This window comes from Perognathus longimembris, chromosome 8 (assembly GCF_023159225.1).
Source record: "Perognathus longimembris pacificus isolate PPM17 chromosome 8, ASM2315922v1, whole genome shotgun sequence".
Lineage (NCBI taxonomy): Eukaryota > Metazoa > Chordata > Mammalia > Rodentia > Heteromyidae > Perognathus > Perognathus longimembris.
In genome coordinates this window covers 20,064,714-20,085,372 of record NC_063168.1, presented here as the reverse complement: position 1 = coordinate 20,085,372, position 20,659 = coordinate 20,064,714, and the positions used below count along the sequence as shown (strand labels likewise).

Genomic DNA, 20,659 nt, shown 5'->3' with positions numbered 1-20,659 from the left:
AATGAAATGTGTGCAGAAGTGTGCCAATAAGGTAAAGGATAAATAAAGGTAAGAAAGCTTTTGTTGATTTGTAAAACTTCACAAAATTTCAGGAAAAACCACAAGAGACATGAAGGGCTGGTATAAATGCAGTGTGTACTTACTAGGTTTTTAAAATTAAGATCATATAATATTCAAACTTGAGAGATACCTACTTGAAGCTCTTGAAGATCAAAGGCCTGGTATGGTTTAAAATTTAATCACCATCATCCTGTTTGCAAATTCTACCTTTGTTTTTGAAAATTACAGATTAATTTGTCCACTATATTCTAAGAGACGTTGCTGAACAATCAAAATCATGTCCATTATAAAATCAAATTTTAGAAATGTAAAACTAAAGGCTAAATGTTAAGGACAGCCAAGTAATATGTGCAGACATGTGTTCATACGTGCACCAGCATATCTATGGAAACTTGAGGGTTTTTACCTGGAACTGATCAGATGCACACGTGTTCATCTCTGGTGCCATGGTAGTTGTCTGACCAATGGAAGCAATTTTTTCTGCAGCTGACAGTGGTTTCAATGGTTCCTTGGTGGGCTCTAACATGCCCTGAAAAAGGTATATTAGTCAATACTTGAAAGAGGGGAGTCAACCCATAAAAGAAAAAAATTCATTTGTAAAATACTAAAGACAAAAAAGAACAATTCTTACATGTTGTTTACAGATAATCTGTTTCACGAAAAGTGTAAGGCCCTGAGTTCAAATGCTTGTACTAGCCTAAGAAAATCATCTGTTTCACAGTGTCTTTAGAATCCCAAGTGCTTAATTTTTAATTAATTTATTTTTTTGTGGCACTAGGGTTTAAAGTCAGAGCTTTGTGCTTGGCACTTGAACCAGACCTTCAGTTCTTCACCAAGGAGAAAATACATTGGCAATTACTAATGTCAGCTAAAATTTCTAATCTTTTAAGATTTTTATTAGATGTATTTGGCAGTAGTAGGGCTTCAACTCAGCTTTCTAGCTCATGGCTAGAAGCAGATCTCTAGTTCAGCATTTTGCTAGTTAATTGGAGATAGAATCTTGCAAATCTTTCTGCCCAGGCCGGCTCTGAATCAGTTGTGATTCTCCAGGTCTCAGTCTCCAGGGTAGCAAGGATTACAAGCATGAGCCACAGGTACCTGACCAAAAGATTCCTAATTTGAATGATCACTTATACCCAAACTTCTCAGACTGTCGTCCCCTATCAGCAATCTCTACAGTACCCAAGCATTTGTTAGACAGGTAAACTTTTAAGCTCTACCCCAGCCATACTGAATATGGTTTAGGGGCAGTGTCCAGAAATTTTCTGAAGGCAAGGCTCGAGAGGTAGTGCCTAGTCAGTTCAGTAAGCACATACTTCCCGAGTTCAAATTCAAATGCCCCAGCTTTCCAGGACTGGCGCGCGCGCGCGCACGTGTGTGTGTGTGTGTGTGTGTGTGTGTACATACATATATGTGTATATATATATATATGCAAAATTTAGCACATTTAAATTATTAATGGAAAAACAAAGCACCAATTAAGGATCCTGGCTCATTTTCATTTACTATATTTTGGCATTTCCAAGCTTTTATACATCTGCAGCTTCAATATTATTCTATTTAATAAGTGTACCGAAACATACTATTTTTAGAAATTCAGATACTTAAGATTCTTCCCCCCCCTCCGCCCCCCATTTCAGGACTCAAACTCTAGGCTTTGGCGCTGTCCCTGAACTACTTTTTGCTTAAAGCTAGTGCCCTACCACTTGAGCAACAACACCAGTTCTGTTTTTTTCTGTGACTAACTAGAGATGAGTCTTACAGACTTTCCAGCCTAGCTTTCGAACCACGACCCTCAGATCTCAGCCTTCTGAGTATCCAGGATTATTGGCATGAGCAACCAGCACCCATCCTTCAGATTCTTTTGAGAAGTTTAGTATAGTAAAGAATGAGTCCTTCAAAGGTATGTTTTTAGGAAGGGTCGTAAGTGCCAACATCAAGATAAAAATAATATTGAATATAAAATACAGTATCTATACTTAATAGAATATTTCCAAAACCTGAGATTAATAAAGATTTACGATCAAAAAGCACATTATACATAATATATACCCTTCAAATTAAAACAGACTACCCTTTTAAAAAATATTTCCATGCATGTTATGCTAGATGATTTTACAGGGTAAATGATAAATACATGTAGATACTTCTATACTCACCAATCCTGCTGCATACATGGGCACTATAACTGGCTGCTTCTTATTGCCCGTGAAGAGCTACATGTGTTAGAGAGAAAGAACATGAATTTATAGAATGATCTGTCATATAATGTATTCTGTACTACTTTATTACACTGTGACTAATAACGAGTTAAAACTTCTCATATGGAGTTAAATGCTTTAAATTTTTTCTTTCATAATTAAAGACTAAAACTAGAATCACCTTTTGTTTGTTTTTGTGCTGGTCCTGGGGCTTGAATTCAGGACCCAGACACTGTCCCTGACTTTTCTTTTCCCTCAAGGCTAGTGCTCTACCACTTGAGCCACACTTCCACTTCCAGATTTGTGATGACTAATTAGAAATAACAATCTCATGGACTTTCCTGCCTATGCTGGCTTTGGACCACAATCCTTAAACCTCAGACTCCGGAGTATCTAGCATTCATTACAGGTACAAACTACTGGTGCCCAACTTATAACTACCTTAAGAAAAAGAAACATTACTTAGAGAAATAGTTAAGTAGATTTCTGTTTAGACATTAGAATATTTAAATTAAATGAACACTTTAATATTACATTTTCTGAAAAACTAACAAAAATTAACAAAATTTAAACACTCATAAATTGATTAAGTGACTTTCAAGGTACTAACAAACTCACAATGTTTCGTGTATCTATTCCCAAGGAACACAAAAGCTTCTTGTTGCTGTGGGAGCCGCCCCACTGGTATTTCAAGCCATGTGCATCATGGATATCCTGTAGCTCTGTCCACACATCCACCAGTTCTCTGAAAAGACCACCATGAAGGTTACTCAAGAGCTTTCACTAGGAATTCTGATTTCAATATGAAGATGACATATACATGCCAATTAATCTTGTGTCTAACTTAAGTGTACAATTATTATCAAGAGACAACAGTCATTAATTAGAAAGGCTAATAAGCTCATTTGAAGTAACAAAAGCTCATTATTTATGTTGATTTTTTATTTTTTTGGGGGGGTACTGGTACTAGAACTTCAACATATGGCCTCATATCTCTAGAGCTTAGCCTTTTCATTCAATGCTGGAGCTCTACCATTTGAAGAATACCTCTATTTCTACCTTTTTGCTGGCTAAATGGAAGTGAGAGTCTCTTATATGTCTGCCCAGGCTGGTGCTGAACCTCAATCCTCAGATCTTAGCTTCCTGAATAACTATAATTTACATATACATATGTATACACATGTATATATAATATACATATATAGTATATATTAAAATATGTGTCTAATTTTATACTGTTTCCAGATTCCAAGCTTTAAGCATTTCCTAGTCTACATATGTACTATAGTCTCCTCCAATTCTGTAGATTGACTTTCCATATAGTTTACTTTGCCTCTGTCCAACTATGTTCTGAAACTACTAAAGGGAGATTCCAATAATAATCCTAAGTTGTAACTGGATGCTTGTCCTGGCCATTTACCTCATGCCATGCTATCACATAGACACTGTATCATCTAACATCACCACAGAAAGTGAGAACCATTCAGTATTTTGAGAGAGAGAAATCATACAACCTACAACCTTTATACAATAGTTTTACTAATTATTGGTTAAAATCTCTTACCATGCTTAATTTATAAACTGAATTTTATCATAGACTTGGTAAGTAGTTAAGAAAAAAAAACCATGGGGCTGGGAATATAGCCTAGTGGTAAAGTGCTCGCCTTGTATACATGAAGCCCTGGGTTTGATTCCTCAGCACCACATATATAGACAAAAGCTGGAAGTGGCGCTATGGCTCAAGAGGTAGAGTGCTAGCCTTGAGCAAAAAGAAGCCACGGACAGGGACAGTGCTCAGGCCCTGAGTCCATGCCCCAGGACTGGCAATAAAAACAAAACAAACAAACAAAATGCTGTAATGCTGGGGCTGGGAATATGACCTAGTGGTAGAGTGCTTGTCTGACATACATGAGACCCTGGGTTCAATTCCTCAGCACCACATATATAGAAAAAGCCAGAAGCACTGTGGCTTAAGTGGTAGAGTGCTAGTCTTGAGCAAAAAGAAGCCAGGGACAGTGGCTCAGGCCCTGAGTTGTCCCCAGAACTGGCAAAAACAACAACAACAACAACAAAAAACAAAACGAAAAAAAAACATATACACATAAAAAAAAAAAGGGCTTCGTGCTATTCAAAATACCAGGTATCTACAGAGATATTGCAAAGTATCTGCTATGGATTGGGGGGGGTCTACCATGACTACTTCTACTATTACTACAACTACTACTGCTACTACTACTTTTAGTTTACATTTATTATACAGGGAAAATTTTCATTGCTGTATTTCCACATTTTTATTACAATGTATATACTAATCAATCTCACCCCCATCTTCTACCATTTTCTCTACTATTCTTCCCAAAATAATTTCAACAAGTTTCATTGTTCTATTTTCATGGTTACAAAAACATTCAGTCTACAATGACCATTTAAATACCTGTGTGGTACTGGGTTAATTTACCATAATTATTTTTAGCTATAAGAACTATAGCTCTTGGTAACTTGTTTCTCTTGTTTGGCTCCTATTATTAGGAAGGCACTACTTTTTTTTTGTATTTCATGGTATGTATTATTGTACCATATTATTTCCTATGAAAGTTTTGGATTAAGAATGATCAACCTGTGGCTGGGGATATGGCCTAGTGGCAAGAGAGCTTGCCTCCCATACATGAGGCCCTGGGTTCGATTCCCCAGCACCACATATACAGAAAATGGCCAGAAGTGGCGCTGTGGCTCAAGTGGCAGAGTGCTAGCCTTGAGCAAAAAGAAGCCAGGGACAGTGCTCAGGCCCTGAGTCCAAGGCCCAGGACTGGCCAAAAAAAAAAAAAAAAAAAAAAGAATGATCAACCTATGTGAAGTCCAGAAAGTTTTATAAAGCAAATAAGGAGTTAGTGAACAATATGAATAGTAGTTATATGATTACAATAAGGAAACACAAAATAACAAAAATCAACAAAAAACTAGGATGCAAATATATTGGAAAGAAGAAGAGAAAGAGTAGAGGTAAAATCTAATTCCCATTTGAGTCAATAATAATGAAATATGCCTGTAACCCTTGTATTTGGGTGGCTAAAGTAGGAAGATTACAAGTTAGAGGTCAGTTTTGGATATACAGTGGGACTCTCTCTGAAAAACAAAACCCCTTCATTTGTTATACTTAGGAGTCAAAATTTTTAACACTGATTTAGCAACATCAAAAGAAACAGTCCAAAGGCTAAGAGGCATGGTTGTTTGTGCTTCGAACACAAAATCCTGAGTTCAAACCTCATACTGCAATAAATAAACAAACAAAGCAACCTCAAAGACAAAGATTTTTCATTGTCTTACAGTGTAACATGATTAAACTTCAACATAATAATGACTTAGAACTTCAACGCTGTAAGATAACCTTCTAAATTAGAACAGATGAAATTAACAAAACCACGTTATCCAAAAACTATCTACCACTCACCCACTTTCAGCTAAGGCCTCCCTTGTTTTTACTGGCAAGGTGCTTGTTTCCAGCAAGTGCTTCAGGGAAATAACTGTCTCTTCATCATCAGGGACAGATATGGAAGGAAAACATGCTTCGAAAATTCGCTCCAGACGGTTTAACAAAGCTGACTGCATCAAAACACCACACAAAAGTTTATTTTCATTTTTTCCAGTTTTAATCATGTGATCATTTTATCATTAACACTCACACATACAGATACACTATTCATTGCAGTAAGAAAGAGGGAAACCTCCCCTCAGGAATAGAAAAAAATGAAAGGAATATAAAATGAAGGAGTTGAGCTAAAAAAAGCTAAAAAAAAAAAAAAAAAAAATGAAAGGAATATAAAAGAATATAACTCCTCACTGAATGATTTTCTGAATGATTATCTTAATTAGTCATGGTGCCAATAGAATAGGTAACAAATAGATGTAGCTGTATGCCAATAAATCATATCTGGTACTTTACACACATCAGTTTATTTAATCTATTATAAAATTATCCAGATGAAACTATTACTGTATTATACAAAGTCTGTACTTCAGAGTTTGGATAATCTTCCCAATACTAAGTCAAAAACCAAACAAAAAAATCCAGACAGTATTCGTATTCTTTCCACCACTTATGTATTAGAGTAAATCTAGAGATGAGAGGAACAGTCAGATTGATGCTATCAAAGCTGATTAGAATTTTTCCTTGAATACAAACACTTTTTGAAATATCTCAGTTGCTAATAGCATAAATCAGAGTAGAAAAGAATATAGTAGGTAATTAATCATTTTGACAATCTGCACTTCTGCACTTTTCTTTGTTACATGTGTATGTATATTTTTAAATAGAAACTACCTCTCCTCTACAAAGCCTTCATATTTGTTCCCTAAAGTATTTTCATAGAATAAAAACCCAGAGAAACTTACGAGCATTTTGGAGTACTTTATTACTTGTTTTAGAATGTTTTTTTGGTACTACCAAGTTTACCAAGGTTCATGTACAACCTACAGAAATATTTTTTCTCATTTTCCTAATTGTATTTCAGATACATATACAACATTTTAAAACACAGCCTGATATGCAATTTAAATAAATAGGGATACAAATTGTTAATAAGTTAGTCTGTTGTCAGATTAAATGTATAACTGAACTGAAACCCAGTGAAGAAAAATTCCATATCACAATAGTATTAATGTATTTCCTGCCAAGTAGCAAAAATAGCATTTGATTGCTGTTACGAAGTACAGTAAGCAACAAGAAAAAAGGAAAAGGGAACATTTTTATAAACATATTTTCCAAGCCAATCTCCCTTTTGGAAGCTATGTTAGAACAAAAAAAATTTAACACTGCATAATTAGTCTCAGGGCACTACTTTTCTGTTAAGTCTACAAAAGTTACTCTGATACCACCTTCATTATATTTGCGAGTGAAATGGGAAAAGGTCTCAATCTCAATTATGAACCCTTAAGTAAAGAGTAGACTCAAGATCCCAGTTGTGAAACTTGAGTGTGTCAAGGGGACTCAGCACTTACTGGTTTCAACAGGGGGAATGGACAGACATGACTCTGAGAGGGATCAGATAACTACCTAATTGGAAACCTGATAAGCATTTCCCTCCTAGACAAAGGAAGTAAATAAAACTCACCTATGACCAAATTTTATTTCTCTGTAAATTCGATCTTTATTGTATCCTCTTTGTTATATTTCTAATGAGTCAGAATAAAATGTTTTTCATTAGAAGAAAGCAATGACCCCAAAACACAGTTAATCAGCTGGGCAATATATAAATATTAAGTCATAGGCATACTAGCAAAGATTATTAAATGAATGCAATATTCTTGTGGAAAAGAAACATTCCATTAGCCTAATCACTTCAAATTTTTACTTCTCCCTCAACCCTTTCCCATAAAGGATATAAATTATATGGAAAAAACTTAAAGCAGTTTAATATGAGGATTAGAAACAAAATTTGATTGCTTCCATCCAGGACATGTGGCAGACATTTGTAATTCCAGTACTTGGGAGGTCGATGAAGGTAGAAGGATTGTAAATTCAAGACCTGGGCTACATAGCAAGACCTGATTCTAAAACACAAAAATGACAATAACAACAAAATGACAATAACAATTTGGTTGCTTCCAATTTTTTGCTGAATGAAGTAAAGCAGGGATCAGCTATCTATTCAACAGAGATCCAGACAGCAAATATTTTATGATTTAAATATTTTATTTTAAACTTTGTAGCCCACAGATAAACAAGTAAGGGTATGCTCCAGTAAAACTATTTACAAAAATAGGCAGTAGGACAGATTTGTCCCCTGAGCCATACGTTGCCAACCCCTAAGGTAGAACAATGGATAAACATTAAGTAACCAGAATCTACCCATCACAAGACAGATTCAGTTCTGCAAGAAAGTGGCTAATAAACATTTTGATTAAATTTGTTCTTTCCAAAGTAACAACTTGTAACTATTCATGAAACTGATTTGATGACAAACATTATCTTGTAAAATTTCTTGCTACCTTGTTCATGGTAGTAAATACTGTGAATTTGCATTTACTACTACTTAGTTCCATTTGTAAGTAAATGCTCTTAATAGGTTGTACACCCAGGAGCTAAGACTCAAGTTCTGTATTTATAACCTGGAGAAGCCAGGTCTGTCTCACAGAGTGGATGACAAACTTATTACCCAGTGTGTGCCAGAGGCCGCAACTTTTATCATTACTATTATTGTATAGATGATATATTTAACAAGGGAATGAAATGCAAGACTCAAAGCTCATTAAAGGCTGGGTGCCTGTGGCTCATGCCTGTAACTGTAGCTACTTGGAAAGCTGAGATCTGAGGATCAAAGTTTGAAGCCAACCAGAGCAGAAAAGTCCATGAGACTCTTATCTCCAGCTAAGCACCAAAAAGTACCAGCATTCAAGCTCCAGGACTGGCACTAAAAAACCCCAAAACGAAACAACAAAAACAACAACAAAAGAACACAACTCACTAAAGATGTTTCTCTACCCCTATTTAGCTTTTTAAGTCATATGAAACTACTGGCTTCACCTCATTAATTCCTATCATATTAGAATGAAGCAAGAAATTAAACCCAACTGTTTTGCATCTTCTCCAATATCTTTCCATTGAGTGTGTGTGTGTATGTAGTTAATTTTTAAGTAGTTACATTATTTTTTTTCTTTTGAGTAATACAGGAGTTCAAATTCAGGGCCTTCTGCTTGCTAGGCCAGCTCTCAAACATTTGAGCGATGTCTCCAGAGTCCTACTTTTCATTGATTATCAATCTTCCTGTTCTCAGTCTCTCAAGAAGCTTAAAGGGCAAGCAACAGGCACTCAGCTCAAGTTTCTATTCTTAAGAATCTCTTATGTAAAGACAATCTATTACTGATAATCTTTCTAGCAGTACTAGATTCTCTTATTGCTACTCTGAGTTTTAAATTTTGGATATTGGTGGTTGGCTTACTGGCATTTTTTAGTTACCTTGACTGCATTATGAAACAAAAAGTTTATGAGTATAGGTAGGTATGTTGAAAATCATTTTGCTTTCACCCAAAGACAATAAACCTAAAAGTTTTTTTAAAAGATGGAATGTAGTCCAAGTACCTTGACAGAGTAGCTATAAAGACAACTAATATAATGCTCTAAAGAAAATAACCTTCTATAAAGAACAGTTTCTTGAGACCAAATAGGATTCTTACAAGAAAAATTTTAAGAGATTGTTATAGACATTTAAAAAAATTTTTGGTACTGGTCTTGAGGTTTGAATTCAGGACCTGGGTGCTATCCCTGAGCTCTTGTACTTAAGACTAGCATACTACCACACTTGAACCACAGCTTTATTTCCAGCCTTTTTGGTGTTTAATTAGAGACTTTACTGCCTGGGCTGGCTTCATACTGTGATCCTCAGATCTCAGCCTCCACAGTAGCTAGAGTTATAGATGTGAGCCACCAACATCCAACTTTTTTACACTTTTTTACAACAACCACAAAACAAAACCACTGTTTCTCACTGTATTTTGAACACAAAATTTGGTGCCATATCTAAACTGGAGCCAATACAGTAAAATATTAAGCTACGATTATTCTGTTTATGAATAAAAACTTTGTAAACTGGACCAGGCTCAACCAGAAATTTCCTGACTGCAGTACAGTTTCCTCATACAGATAAGGAAGTATATGTAATAAGTAAATAGCACCAGTCTAACTCAGTTTAGGAAAGAGAATAAATTCAGCAAAGATCAAGATGCTTGCTGAACATACTCAGAAACTAAAAAGCCTGATATAATACATGTTGGTTTTTAATGTTTATATAATACCATATACCAGGCATTATTCTAAATGCTTTATAAATATTAGCTCATTTAAGCCTCTTAAGAAAACATAGAAGTAAAATATTATTTTTATTTTTTGGAGAAGAAAACTGGTGCACAGAGAAGCAAGTCAGGCTCAGAGAGACAAAAGACACATTTTCACTCATATGTGGAAGGGAAATCTAAAAATACATTCATACATGAAAACATTTACAGGGCATATGTATATGTAAATGATCAAATTGCTTAAGTATGGTATACATAGGGGTGCATTTCCATGGTGTAACAGCTTTGAACAACAGATGCTTTGAAAAAATGAATACTAGGAAGCTGAAAATGTCTTATTTGAGAGGGCTAGTGGGACTTTAGGGGGACCATGACAGATGGAGAGAAATGATGGCAAATACAGTATAACACTCAATGTACATATGTAAAAATGGAACAAACATAAGTTGAAGGGACAGGTAAGAGTGATAAAAGGTATGACACTGATCAAGATGCCTTGCATATATAAACTGGCAAGTTGAACTGAATCCTTTTTACATTCTATTTAAAGATGACAAAAATATTACAAGAAAAATGGTGCACAGAGAGGTTAAATTACATGGTTTAGAAAGGCTAAATAATATGTACTAGATTTTTAAGTATTTTCATTCAAGACTGTAGGGGGCATAATTGTTCTAGTTATGAAAATGTATCTTACTGTGAGCCATCTGAATCATTTTTGTATGTAGGATGGACCTATTTATATAATTATCTGTTAATAACAATAACTATTCTCTATGTATTATACTTGATACTGTACATGTATTACCTGATGAATGTTCTACAAGACACCAGATAATTATCTTCATGTTACAAACAACAAAAGCTCAGAGAGATCAAGATCATTAACCAAGTATTACTGCTAGTATCATGCACGGCCAAGGGTATGACCCAAAGCATATATTCTTTTCATCAAACCATAATCTTTATTTTTGGAGTTGTTCAAATATTTCTAGCTATAATGTTGCTGAGGTGATGACGAGACTTGAAAAAGTAAATGAATGACTTTAATATTACAATTCAGATTGTAGACTTAGCTATAATTTTTCCTGAGTCAGTGCTGCACTCTAAATGTGAGAGTAACAAATATACACACAATTACTATATAAATATTTAGCCAGTTACAACACTAACTGAACAGAAAACTAAATACAATGATCCTTAAAGACATTTAAAATTCAATAATTTGTTTAACTCCAAAACCTAACAGAAAAAATAGTCATCAGTTCTCCCTTCAATATGGAATAAGGAAACTGGTAGCTGGTTTAGGTGAGCACCAATTTATTTAACTTGTCATGCTGTTCCATTCAACCATACACCAAATTCTAACTCTGTGAAACAGTAGCATATTTGACCATTGGCATTTGAAGAATCAGGCTCTGATAAAAACACTCAAAAGAGCCTCATGGCAAGTGCCAGATTGACATTTTATTTTCACTATTAGTGCCCAGGTGCTACTTGCACAAATGTGTATCTGTATTAAATTTTTTTCTTAGGAATCAAAAATCATTCTAAGAATAGGAATTAGCCCAGAGCAGGAGCTTTTGCTTTAAAAAAAAAAATAGCTTGAAATCTGAGTTTATTGTCAACAGCCAGAACTAGAGGTAACTTGTATACAAATTTGGATTCCTTTCTACTATTAACCAAGCAATACTTTTTTTTTTTTAGGTCTGAGACTGGACTTGAAGTCTGTATGGGACACTTTCACTCATTGGCTATACTATACAGCTCTACCAACAGAGGCATGCCTCCAAGCCCAGTATTTTTTTAAACAATATTTTCTAGTAAATTTGTTTTTGAGGTTATTTAGTGAATAGCTATACATGTATTAAGCACTTATTAAAAGTAAGTTTTTTTCCTATCTTATTTATTTACTCATTCATTCATTCATTTACTTGTTCTGTGGCAGTACTGGCGTTTGAAGTTAGGGCTTAATGTTCTTACTTGGCCCAGCTTTTTCACTCATGGCTAGCACTCTACCACTTCAGCCATACCTTCAATTCTGGCTTTTTGCTAGATTTTTTGCCAGCCTAGGCTGGCTCTGAACTAAGATCCTCAGATCTCAGCCTCATGAGTGGCTAGGCTTATAGGCACGAACCAGGGTTGGCCCTCCTTGCCTTTGGGAATGGAATTTTTTTTTTCTTTGCCGGTCCTGGTGCTTGAACTCAGGGCCTGGGCCCTGTCCCTGAGCTTCTTTTGTTCAAGGCTAGCATTCTACCACTTGAACCACACAGCTCCATTTCCGGCTTTTTCTGTTTTCGGGTACTGAGGAATCAAACCCAGGGCTTCATGCATGCTAGACAAGCATTCTACCACTAAGCAATATCCCCAGCCCATAGCCCCTTGCCTTTGAATTAAATTGAAATAGAAATACGAGTGGCTCTTCTTGGATTTTGAGGGTGCTGGCTTTTAGAACTTATACTACTGACTCTGTGGGTTGTCAGGCCTTCAGGATCAGACTGTTACTAGCCCTCAGGGCTCTCCAGCTGCTGCCTATGTTTTGAGACTTTTCAGTTTCCAGCAAGTCCTTGTCAGTTTTGTCAACTCTATTCACATAGACATCCTATTGGTTATGTTTCCCTAACTAACAGACCTATGAAAAGTAATAGACTATAAAAAGAGTAAATAAATGTATTGCAAGTCTAATTCAGTTTTCCAGCTGAGTAAGACCAGCATTTTCTGCTCCTATGCCACTCAAATGCATATCTTCTTTAAATTATCTTGTATTTACGGTAACTTAAAAGTCCTTCAATATATTTTCTAGTTAGTTACCCTTTTTGCTTTTAGGGAACAGAAGTTGATTAGTGTCAACAGTTTTAGTATCCATAGTATTAGGTTTTGCACTTAAGTGGAAGTTTAAAAGAAACACAAAATCCACTGAGTAATTTAATCTTCTATGTAAGATTATAGCTTACCACCATTAAATATTAAGTAAGATATCAAGTGCAATCTATACCTGTATACTTATCAATCTTAATTTGAAGCTATAAACAAGAATAACCCAATTATAATGCTTACTGTACTCTAAAAAGATAATTTGCTCTATTAGAACAATTTCTGGCCAATTCCACTAAAGTAATTCTATTTTGGAAATAAAGTATCAAATTTTCCAAAGAGAAACCAGCAAAAGAAATGCTGTCCAAATATTTAAAGTAACTGAAGACCCATAAGATCAAATTCATAAACCTTGCTTTAGTTTGTTGTTTACCCATGTTTTCAGTCAATGCACAAATATATGCCATTAAATACATAAAGATGTAGGATAGACTACATTCAATGAAAGAATATTGACTTTTCTGATGAAAAACCAGTAACTGAACCTCAAGAGGGCACAAAGCAAATTATCAGTGATTTTGTTTAACTTTTTTTGTGATGTTCAAAGTTCTCAATATTAACATTCAGCTGAGAACATTTCCCTAGTTGTATTACCAACTAGATGACTAACATTTTAAAAATGGCTTGTGGTTTCTTCTTCCTCTTCCTTCTTCTCCCCTTCCTTTGCTTACTTCCTTCTTTCATACTTTCAAAAAAATTCTTTTTAAAATTTTCTTTAGGAAAACAAGAATATAATATATTCATTACTATGTTATTTTATAACTGTTCAGTGTTTCAAGAAGGAATTATGAATAAAATAACTGTGTGGATGTTGTGCATGTGTGCACTGATACTGGGGCTTGAACTCAGGGCTTTGCACTTTCCTTGGGCTTTTTTGCTTAATGACTTAATGTTATATACCAAATACAGTGAAACGTGGAAACAATCTGAAATGAACTATATCATCTGCCTGACTTTACAAAATAAAGAAATTTTCTCCATGTTGTTAACTGAAGTAACTGAGCTCTGAATTGCAAACAGCTTTGAAGGAATCCTCACAATGTTCTGTCAAAGTACAACTGGGACAAAATACTTGATGGCACTTGCTTCAGGACACTAAATGCATCCAGGTAAACTGCAACAAGAACAAGTCATTTCAAGTTCTACCATTTAGAAAACCTCATGTTCATTATCATTAATAATGTGAGCCTTCATTGCTTTCCTAAGTACTGCACTAACTAGGAGAAACATTTCTTAAAAATTTAATCAGTTTAATTTCATTTTAATGAGTCTACACCTCTCTAAAAGGATGATTAAGCACGAAGTATTTTTCCAGCCATATATGAAGGTTAGGAAAGAAGTCCAGGCTGTAGTCTCCTTCCAACAGCAGGATAAAAATGAAAACCTCTGTTTAATCTTCATTCACTTTTTACTTACTAGCCTAACTCAGTACTTTCCTACTTCAACTTTCTTCCCAAATTAGTTCTAGTTCCTTTTAGCAGTTTCTTCTCCAAGCCTACTATCTTCCTCCAAATTCTGTCATTTAAAAAAAAAAAATCTATCCTGCAACAACAGAAGACTCCAGGCTTGAGGCAAGCAATTTTCAGAAAGTCTTATGTATTTTGCCTCTTCCATGCAGTTTCTACTTCATTTTTACAAATAGAATCATACTCCAAAATTTTTATCTTTCTGAAAACTTCTGTCATTCATTAAACTTTTAGGGTACCAAGTCAAGATGCAAACTCCCATCTGTCAGATTTCATGAAGATCATATACTATAGTCAGTATCAAAGTATATATAACCTCAATAAATTTGTATGAAGCAAGGTATCATACATCTGAAGTAGTAGTAGTTCGAACTTTTTTTTTTTTTTTTTTTTTTTGGCCAGTCCTGGGCCTTGGACTCAGGGCCTGAGCACTGTCCCTGGCTTCTTCCCGCTCAAGGCTAGCACTCTGCCACTTGAGCCACAGCGCCACTTCTGGCCGTTTTCTGTATATGTGGTGCTGGGGAATTGAACCCAGAGCCTCGTGTATCCGAGGCAGGCACTCTTGCCACTAGGCCATATCCCCAGCCCCAGTAGTTCGAACTTTTAACATCATCAAATAATGTTTAAAAGTGTAAGTTACAAACTAAACACCATTCAATACTAGTGTCACACTATATACTCTAGTGAGATGAAACTAAATAGGGAAATGTGTAGGTCAAAGCCAATAGTCTTCATTTTGCATTATAATTAGTTTACTTCTTATTACAAGGTACTGCCTCAGTAAGATACTACTCAATAGGAATAATACACATTAGCTAAACCATGTAATAACTAAATTAGCAAGTAAATCTGCCTGGACACCCAAAGCCAAATGAAAAGTGATTAGCTGTGTATACCAACTGGTAATTTGATAATTTCTCTAAGATCTTAATGTGTCAAAGGTACCAAAACAATGATGTAAAACCATTTCAATTAGGGTGTCAGAGTACTTTCAATGGAAAACAGATTTCTTGGCAAAAATAGCTGGAGAATTAAAGTTTGTAGATCTGATTCTTCCAACAGAGAAATCAAAGAATAAAATACAGGTCCTGAGAGGTAAAAATATTCTCCTTGACACATCTACTCCCTAAGAGGAGAAAAGGCATGTGTACGCTTGGCAAGAAATTAGAAGCAAATCAACAAATAAGTCAGCCAGTACCATTTCTTATCTTAGGACTAAGCCTTAATTCATCTCACACTCTCATTGCAAATATTTTTGTAGCTGTTAAGTTACAAGGTCCAAACTTGCTATTTCCCTGCTGTTCAGTTCACTATATAGCCTTCAGCCCAGTATGAGGTTTACGATTCTGCTTCTCTCTCCTGCAATCAAAACTGTACTTCAGTGTCCTTGATCTTTAAGAAACAAAATTAACATTCCTTTTCCCTCATGCTTAAAATAAATCTGCTAAATCTAAGCTTAACTTTTAAAATCAATGAAAAGGTAAAAACAGAAGGCTTTAGTAGAATAATTAGCTAACAAAAAATTAAATAAATGCTATTTAAATTCATTAACACTCCAAATCAGTGAGTTTCTATAGTTGCTAAGGATAAAAGTATTGCCAAATATGTCAGGTGCTGGTAACTCATATCTTTAATTCAAGCTACTCTGTAAGCTGAGATCTGGGGATTACAATTCAAAGCCAGACAGGACAGAAAAGACAGTTAATTTCAAACTGATCACAAATGGAACTGTGGCTCAAGTGATAGACCACTTGCACTGAGTGAAAAAATTCAGGGACAGTATTCAGTCTCTCAGTTCATTTTGCAGTATTGACATGCACACACATGCACGTGTGTGTACACACACGGTGCACACTTGAAATTTTCTTAAGTTGAATTAGTAGTCCCTGACAATTAAGATGTCATAAAAAAAGAATATTAGTAAATACCTGAACAGAAGTGGCTGACTCCTGTAAATGGCCACTAGCAACTGTTCCTTTGGAAGTTGCTAATGGGACACTGTGCATCTTGGCGGTTCCCAGAATACTAGTATTTTCATCTGTCCTATGTGACTGCCAGACTTCTTTTCGATGATGAGATTCAGTAGCTTGCTGGTCTCCAAAAGTAGCCCAAGAACAACCATCTTTCTGTTCATCCTCAAAAGCATTCCAATCTACAGCTTGGCTAGGACCAGCCGAACTGAAGTCTGCAAAATCATCAGAGTCTTGAAAAGCACTGCTGTCATTCTGAATATTTGGCACACAATCAAAATCTCCAAACTCACCATCTTGCTCATTTTTCAGTTTTGTAACAGGTTCAGTACTTGTTTCACTAGGTTTTTTTGCCAATTGACTTTCCTTGGAGAAACCATCAGAAATCTGTTTTGGGTCTGACTCAGTAAATACCATTTCCTCTTGGCAAGAAACAGCATTTGTATCCCCAAATTCTCCAAAGTCGTCACCTGGTTCACTAAAATGTGGAAAGTGCTCTGAGGACTCTTCGAAAGTAACGTCACTCATTGAATCTTGAGTACCAGTAACAAAAGGTGGAGTGGTGCCACTGGCTGTACCAAAGTCACCAAATTCATCTTCATTTGTATCATTACAAGTCACAAAGTCGTTACTACTATCGCCATTTTTCATACTTACAGATTCATCCAAAACATTCTCTTCAGTGAGATCAATGTGAGGGCTTTGGGAATTAGTAAACATTCCATTTTCTTCTTTGGAAGAACTAACTTCATCAGCATCAGAAGTTTTAATAGAATCCATGCATAGGTCAGTACATTTAGAAGTAAACAAATCAAGGTCTTCCTCAATCTTACATTGTTCTCTCCTAATGGTGTCCGAATTATCAGCTGAGTCTCCCAAGCTCCAAGACTCTGATTGAATACTTGAATTTAAAAAATCATCCCTTTGCAGTGTTAGAAGGCCTTTTTTCCCAACACTGAAATCTTTATCAGTCACTTCGCTGATTTCTGAACCACAAACTTGATGTTCTTCTTCAGTGTCTCCTTTATCATCAAGACTTCTAACCAAAGGCATTTCTTTTACAGAATTTAGTTCATTGACTCTGTTAATTTTGTTGTTTTCCTGAACTGTTACTGCATCTCGATCATTTAAAATTGCACATCCCATTTCTAGTTGTATCCTTTCCTTTTCGGAAAATGTGGCAAAATCTGCAAATTCCTCAGCAGGACTAGGTGCAGAGTCTACACTGTACTCAGTGCTAAGAGGTTTCCTTCCCTTTGAATTAACTACATTGTCCAGATCATCTGTTCCCTGAGGATTTACAGTTTCCAACCCTGTAAATCCATTTGTTAGAATCTCCAGACAAGGAGGCTTTTCACCATTGCAGCTCTCTAACTGTTTGTTTTGATGAACAACGTTCATATCAGTTCTAAAATCTCCTGGAAGGAAACTTGCAGATGTTCCAACATTGTGTCTCTGTTCTGCTAATTTATTTAAATCTCTTGGACTTTCCATACCATCAATGGAAATATCTGAAGTTTTCGAAGAAATTATTTCTTTGCTGGTGGAAGAAAGTAAAACATCAGACTGTCCTTTCATAGGATTAGTAAGTTCAGCAGTGATATCCTTATCATTACCATTTTTAATGGACTTAAAGCTTGTAAGGCTATCTGTATTTTCTGAGAAATCATGAATTGGCATAAAATGGTTTGAAGGTACAAACTCTTCCTTGGGACGAGTATAATCTGGTGCATCAAAATCAACAAACCCTACACCAGAAGGGCTAACTTCTGAAAACCCACCAAATTCCCCAAATTCATCGTCATCATCATCCTCTGCTCCATTATCTAGTGGTGGGGGGGATGAAGAGTACATTCGAATGATGTCTGGCTCCATGGTTCACTTGCTTTCAAATAATTAATTGACACCTATAAAAAAGAAAAAAGATAGATTACACATAACAGAATCTTACAGAATTCTTTCAAAGCTATTTTAAAAAAACAATGCAGATTTACACTGCTCTGCTCTATATTTAAACCATTTTTCATTAGGTAACTTTATACAGATATAACCTACTAGAAATTAAAATTTTATCTGTTACACTCTATATAATATTATCAAAGCAATTCACATTACATGAATAAAATTGGAAATTATAGAAAATCTTATACATGTACAAAAGAGCAACTATAAAATTTTCTCTCAGGTACATGCTTATTTATTCTGTGAAATTTTCTTTGAAATCATTGGGGACTCAGTGTTAGCCTTATGGATTTGTATAAATTATTAATGTATGTCTCAAAAACTTTCTAACAACTGTTACCCTTACCATCACATGCCCTTGGGGAGCTGCAGCTTGATGTTGTTCATAAGCATAACCTAATGCATATCACTAAAGCAGAATAGGATCAAAATTCTAAATTCCAAGCAAGTATGGTTTATACTGAATGATACTGTTTCCACACTTTTGTAAAGTTGAAAAATTGAACAATTAACGAAGACAATGCAGGATATGAAAAAAAATTCAATAAAGAGAGAAGTTTCCTCAAAAAAATAAAACCTTAGAAATGAAAAGCTCAAAATAAATCAAATGAAACAAACAAAAATAGCTGATAGCTTCACCAATAAACTAGATGAAACAGAAACAAGCATATAAGGGATTAAAGACAAGATGGATGAATTATCACACTCAATAGTATTAATAGTAATAAAGAAAAAAAAAGCAAATTGTGAACGAGGCATTCAAGACCTATGTGACATGATTTGAAGACCAAAGGTAAATCAATCATGATAACAGAAGATTTCTCAGCAGAAAATATAAAGTTAATGAGGGCAAGGGATGATGTTATTTCAAGTCCTGAGAGAAAATAACTGCCAACCTAAATGATTATATCTATCAAAGTTATCTTTCAGAATTGAAGGAGAAATAAAGGCCTTCAAAGATAAACATAAAGGAATTCAAGACCTCTAAATCAGTATTATGGAAGATATTTAAAAGAATCCCACAGCAAGAGAAGACAAATAAAAAATCACAATGACATTAAAGAAATAAATCTCACTAGAAGAGTAGATAAGCAAATGAGAATTAGAAAAGAGTCAAATATATGATTGATTTAGCATGTCTTTAACCTCTAAGATAAATATCAAGATCCAACAATATGCTGCCTGCTAGAATTTCACCTCATCAGTAAAAGCAAACACAAACCAAGTGATAGGATGAAAAATGATAGTCCAGGCAAGTGGAATCTGAAAGCAAGTGTTATAATAAATATGCTCTCCAAGAACCACTGGAGTCACACCAATAGACATGAAAAGAAAGAATTGTCTCAGCAAGGCAAAACTTACTTTTCTGGAAGGGTGAACCATCTGCTAAAAATCTGGTGAGTAAACATGCAGTACAGGTAGGGTGCTCTGGGATTTATTCTTAAGGCAGCAGGTCCTGCCCCTTTTCTCAGACTGAATTCAGGTTTACAATATGCTCATGATTGGTTAGTTTGAGTAGGTAAGATATATTTATATAAGGTATACATTAAAAGACTTTGAAATGAGATTAACAGTATATAAGTAACCTCAAAACATACCCCTACCCTAGGTATTTCTTGAACAATCTAAGGTGTGTCTTCTGAAGTATGTATTAATTTTATCTTGGAAAAATAAGTTAAGACAAACCTCACATTTCAAAAATCCTTTCTTATCCCAAAATAGTTCCTCTTTCACTTTCAAGCTAAAGCAGAAACTTTTAAGCAACATACTTTGATAGACAAGACAGGTTCCCCCACATAAGAACAGCTCTAATGTTAGTCAGAAAAGACAAAGTTACAACATTTTGATAAAGGAAACAATCTACGAAGTAACTATAACTGTAAATGCACATGCCATGAGTGCAAGAGCATCATATTTTACAAAACAAACATGACAGTACACAAAATGAAAGATAGTTTAAGATAATAATATTGGGTAACCAACCCCCATTTTCATCTAGAACCCCTCCCTCAATAAAAATCAACAAAGAAACATCAGAGTTTGTTATAGATCATTTGTACAAACACGCATCTATAGAATATTTCCTTTAACAAGTGATGTTTTTCCTTAACAAGTACACCAACCCTAAAGTGATTTTTTTCCATCTTATCAGATTATAGTGGGATGAAACTAGAATCAGCAGTACGCCAGGTGAGGTATTTGTGGCGCATGGCTATAATCCTAGCTCTTCAGGAGGCAGAGCTCTGAGGATCATGGTTCAAAGCCTACCCAGTCAGAAAAGTCCGTGAGATTGTTATCTTCAATTAACCAGTAGGAAAAAAAAAAGCCTAAGCGGCAA

General features: G+C 35.2%; 1 protein-coding gene across 5 annotated transcripts in view; it reads right to left on the bottom strand.

Annotated features, from left to right (window-relative positions):
- Aftph (aftiphilin) overlaps positions 1-20,659 on the bottom strand; it is a 64,049-nt gene that overhangs the window by 19,354 nt on the left and 24,036 nt on the right. For all 5 annotated transcript variants that reach the window (XM_048352616.1, XM_048352614.1, XM_048352613.1 and 2 more), the window contains 5 exons: positions 16,318-18,266; positions 5,710-5,861; positions 2,880-3,006; positions 2,220-2,276; positions 467-589 (listed from right to left, as the gene is read on the bottom strand). In XM_048352616.1, the coding sequence (XP_048208573.1) occupies positions 467-589; positions 2,220-2,276; positions 2,880-3,006; positions 5,710-5,861; positions 16,318-18,234 (2,376 nt within the window). In that variant the 5' untranslated portion in view covers positions 18,235-18,266. The remainder of the gene's footprint in view (positions 1-466; positions 590-2,219; positions 2,277-2,879; positions 3,007-5,709; positions 5,862-16,317; positions 18,267-20,659) is intronic.